This window comes from Lactuca sativa, chromosome 3, assembly GCF_002870075.4.
Source record: "Lactuca sativa cultivar Salinas chromosome 3, Lsat_Salinas_v11, whole genome shotgun sequence".
In the NCBI taxonomy this organism is placed as follows: Eukaryota; Viridiplantae; Streptophyta; class Magnoliopsida; order Asterales; family Asteraceae; genus Lactuca; species Lactuca sativa.
In genome coordinates this window covers 121,165,310-121,169,970 of record NC_056625.2, presented here as the reverse complement: position 1 = coordinate 121,169,970, position 4,661 = coordinate 121,165,310, and the positions used below count along the sequence as shown (strand labels likewise).

At 31.2% G+C, this 4,661-nt stretch overlaps 1 protein-coding gene across 1 annotated transcript; it reads right to left on the bottom strand.

Annotated features, from left to right (window-relative positions):
• Positions 1–1,157: 1,157 nt before the first annotated feature.
• On the bottom strand, positions 1,158–2,790 carry LOC111902377 (suppressor protein SRP40-like). The gene is made up of 4 exons (XM_052769391.1): positions 2,563–2,790; positions 2,023–2,372; positions 1,865–1,907; positions 1,158–1,796 (listed from the first exon to the last, which is right to left on the bottom strand). Exons 1-4 carry the CDS (start codon positions 2,681–2,683, stop codon positions 1,342–1,344), a joined length of 969 nt encoding a protein of 322 aa, XP_052625351.1. The 5' UTR covers positions 2,684–2,790; the 3' UTR covers positions 1,158–1,341.
• Positions 2,791–4,661: the final 1,871 nt, after the last annotated feature.

Below are 4,661 nucleotides of genomic sequence, written 5' to 3'. Positions count from 1 at the left end.
AGCACCATGACTACGATTGACATTCGTCAATACGATAAAAACATAAACCAACTCGACCTAGGTAGTAGGGTAAGTCGAGTCGAATCCACTAGGAATTTATGGTTGAAATAATGCGTTTGATATAATCAATTAGCTAAATTACAAATTGCAAATATGTCACCGACAATTGTAAATTAAAGTTAACAAAATGTTAGAAAGTTTTGTAATCGCAAAGAATTAAAAAAAAAAAAAAAAAATGGGGCTAACAAGCGGAAGTATAATCGTTTTTTGTTCGGTTGTTTAGATGATTAAAACTACCACGCGTAACTCCACCTAGAAATCTAGGATCCAACTTAATTACATGGACATAATTAAAGTTAACTATAAATTTGGGCATACAATATACCGGATTGGATTGCTTTTCATGCTAAAAAGTTCTTTTTGACAAAAGTCCTTTTTGATTTTTTGGCTTTTTATAAAAGATAGTTTTAAAATGTGTTTGGTTCATTTTTTGACTTTTCAAAAGCTAAAAACCCAGAAGTTGCAAAAAATCACAAATTCATGACTTTTCAAAAGCTTATATTTGTTCTTGCCTAAAAGTTGTTTTAAAAAACTTTTTAAAATGCCCAAACATCTTTTTTAACTTTTAGCTTTTTGGAAAAACTAAACGTTCTAAAAGTCATTTTAAAAGATTTCTCAAACACCCTCCAAATACGCTATTGGTCCCTATGTTTATTGAATTATGTACGATTTATGGTTTGACAATAATCTATCTTATTATTAAAGAGAAGTGATTCGTACATAATAATTTTTCTATTTACACAACAATTTATGTTTTATAGGGTTGTAAAATACAATATTTTAAAGCGTTTATAAAGAAAAACCTATTTACTAATCAATTCCCATTATTACACCATTGCAATGTTAGACATTCAATATTACAAATTAGGAAGATTGTATGTTTTATTTAACTATCTTACTTCCTACACTATTTGAACTTGCAACAATAAGTGAATTGGTACTATAATATCTTAATTGAAATAGCAATAAAACACAAATTCAAATACTATTAACCGAATATTTAACATGAAAACGTTACCATACAAGAAAATTATTCGGAATCAAGGTAATAATCAAAGTGTTTTCATCCTATCATAATATAACCTTACAAAAAGTAATCTAAAACCTCATCTCCTTAAAGACTTTTATATAGTTTTTACCAATTATTGCAATTTTTAGCCTAAAGATTCCATAACCAATTACCATTTGATTTTTTTTTTTCAACTTTTTAGCTTATATGACATACAACAATCTTGGTAATACTTTTACTCAACTTACAAGAACCGAAAACATAAAAACTTCTTAAATAGAGTTTACAGAGTCACCATCACCATCACCATCACTACTGTCACTGTCACTGCTACTGCTACTGCTACTGCCACTGCCACTTCCACTACTACTACTCCCACTCTCACTCGAAGACCCTTCTTTTCTTTCCTCAGCATTCACTTGTGCTCTAAGGGCTTCTGCAGCATTAAGACCTTCATCCCCTTCATCATCACTAACATCAACTTCTGCAATTTCATCATCACTTTCGTTTTGATGAGGAATGTTGATGTCAATTCCAGTGAATGCTTGTTGTTGCCTTTTGGGTTCTGTTTCTGTTTCTATGTTGATATCGATTTCTTCCTCGTCATCATTGAGTATGTCCAGCTGTTCGTCCAGGTCATCATCGTTCTTGGGATCTGGTGATGTGTAGAGAGAATTTGATGGGTTGAATGGATCTTCAACAACTTTTTCTTCTCGGGGTTTCCCATCTGGGATTTCAAAAAAGATTTTTGTTATGATTGTGGTAAACAGTAAAAAATTGGAAATAAGAACATACCATAGCCTTTAAAGTTGCCAATTTCAATTCTTTCAACTTCAACCTGTACAAAAAGAGTTCAATTCATGCAAGAATCAAGAATCAAGAATCAAGAATCAAGATAACATTTTTATGGTTAAATGTGTGAAGTGAAAATCAGAATTGAAAGAATAACTTACTGATGGAGGAAGTAAGTTCTTGTTTGAAGATTGAGATTTTGATCCCTTTCCAAGTGGTGGTGAACTGGCTTCAGGTGGTGGTAAAGTGGCGGCAGCCACTGCTGCAGACTCGCCAGGTTGGCGGACATGTCTCAATCGCTTAACTGATCTGTGAAGTCTTTCTAACCTAAAACTTGTTCCATCGAAGAACAAAACTGCATCATTGTCTTTGTAATCTTCACTACTACCTTCAAAGCTCACTTTGGGTTTCCCTGGGAGATTGTTCTGGAATTCAACAGCGACCTTGTTATCTTTGGTTTTGTGCAATTTCCCAGGTTGGTTTTTATCGATAGATGCTGGCTTAAATTCATCTGAAATACCCAATTGCTTGAAGATAAACATTACATTCGAAATTCGTAGATTGTTAATTAAATTTCAGCGAACAATTTAACACTCTATTACAGAAAATCATATTGGATGCATAAAGAAGTTGAATAATCTGTCAAAGAGATCAAATTTTATTGGAAATAGCACGTAGAGAAAACAGATACATATACTTACAGCGAAGAGTGCAGAATTTGGAGGAAGGATTGTCTTGAAAAGAGGAACCTAGGGTTAGGTCAAACCATCGATCGACCGGTGGAGCTGTTAAGGGTTCATCTCGCTTGTTGCTGTTTGCCATTTATTGAATCTTATTCAACCAATTACACTGTTTGATTGAAGTATAACGATCACAAATTGGAACCCTAGAAAATCTATTTGGGATTAACAACAGATGGATCCGTGTTTGAATCACGGTATTCGTTGTTCGTTTTAGAATAATTGCAAGAATAGTCCTTTGGCTTCGCAAACTTTCAGGAAACCCCCATGTTAAACTTTGTAGCATGTTTACACCCTTTTTTTAGTTTTATTTCTTATGAGGACCTTTAAGTACCTAAATGTATTATATCACAAAAGCTTACATATTTTATATATATGGTAGTCAATTACAACATTATTACAGGGTTTTCTGTTGAATAAAGCTACAAAAAAAAAAAGTAGACATTGAAGAGTAATTATAGAAATGAATAAGACTAAAGAGTTTATATTTAAACTAGTTGATAAAACACAACCAATATTTTTCGTCTCGAATGATATACAAATTTGTAAATTGTAAAATTAAAACGAAAGAAACACAAACAAGTTAATATTTCTTAGATCAAACTAAAATACAACTAATGAATTAAATTACAAAAAAATGAATATAAGCAAACTTATGACATAAAATGCATTTTTTTCAAAGTAAATGGTGTTTTAGTGACACTTATTCATTAATACACATAAGTCATAACAATAACGCCATTAGATTAACCAATAACCTTTAAATAAGCTAAAACCCATAATGATAAATTAGAGTAAATTACACGAATAGTCCTTATGGTTTAGGGTAATTTAAGCGTTTGGTCCCTAACTTATTTTTTTAACCCGGAAGGTCTCTAGTATTTGTTTTTGTTACACGCTTGGTCTCTGTCTTACCTAAAAAAAAACTATTTTGCCCTTGATTTTTTGATTTATTTAAATAAACGCACATCCAATTTCACCCCTCACCTTACCTTACCTACCCCACTATTTTTCACTATTTAAATAATAGTATTTTTAGGTAAGATAGGGATCAAACGTGTAACAAAAACAAATAGTAGGAACCAAACGCGCAACGAAAACAAACAATAGGGACCTTCCGAATTAAAAAAATAAGCTAGGGACCAAGCGTCCATATTACCCCAAACCATAGGGATCATTCATGTAATTTACTCGATAAATTATTAGTATGACATATTTAATTAAATGCTTATAAAGAGCTCACAGTTTTAGCTATAAACCCAAGAGAAATATGATATTATATTCTTACATTTTGATAATATTATGTCTAATATAGAAAGTCAACCAGACGATTAATATCCTGAGATACATGCATTAAAATATGAGTTTTTCCAATAGTTTATTAGAGCATTCACAATGATAAGTTCAATAAAATAGTTGAATGATGTGGCAAGTTTATTTGTTATTTAATAGATTAAATTCTATTATAGTGAACATTAGCATTTAAGATTTGGAGTTCAATGGCAGATTCAACCACAAAATTGAAACATGGGTCATCTTTATTTTAAAGTGTTTAAACCAGGTGTTACCACCAGGCAATCTGTCATCTTGATGGTTGTTAAACTTTTTTGTTTGTTGGTATACCGATAATATGTCACCAAAAATATATTGAAAAAGCTTCCTTGTTATGTATGCTCTAAGGTCCCAAATAACTATTCATCTCATCACTCTAAAACAATTCATGCATGGTACAGAAAATAATTAGTAATGTATAACTTAAAACTTATAGAGAAATAACAATTGTAATTCACTCTCAATATAGGAAAAATCATTATTTATGTTTAAAATTATGATGAAATGAAGAACTATGGTGAGCTTAAAATAAGTGAAACTTAACGGTGTAATATTGTTGTTAAGGAAATATTCAAGTAAATGGGTATCAAGTATGAACTTGAATATTTACTTTAGTAAAGACTCCTAAGTGAATGTAGCAAAAAAGGAGGGCATCATTTTGAAAAATAAATCTAAAAGGGTCCATTTTGCCAAGCTATAAAGACCTATCGTTTGTCCAGTTATAGTTT

Excerpts from the sequence above, each read along its gene's own strand:
- LOC111902377 (XM_052769391.1), bottom strand. The coding sequence starts at position 2,683 with ATGGCAAACAGCAACAAGCGAGATGAACCCTTAACAGCTCCACCGGTC. Across the intron at positions 2,373-2,562 it reads CAAATTCTGCACTCTTCGCT|ATGAATTTAAGCCAGCATCT; the intron begins GTAAGTATATGT and ends TGGGTATTTCAG. Across the intron at positions 1,797-1,864 it reads TGGCAACTTTAAAGGCTATG|ATGGGAAACCCCGAGAAGAA; the intron begins GTATGTTCTTAT and ends TTGAAATCCCAG.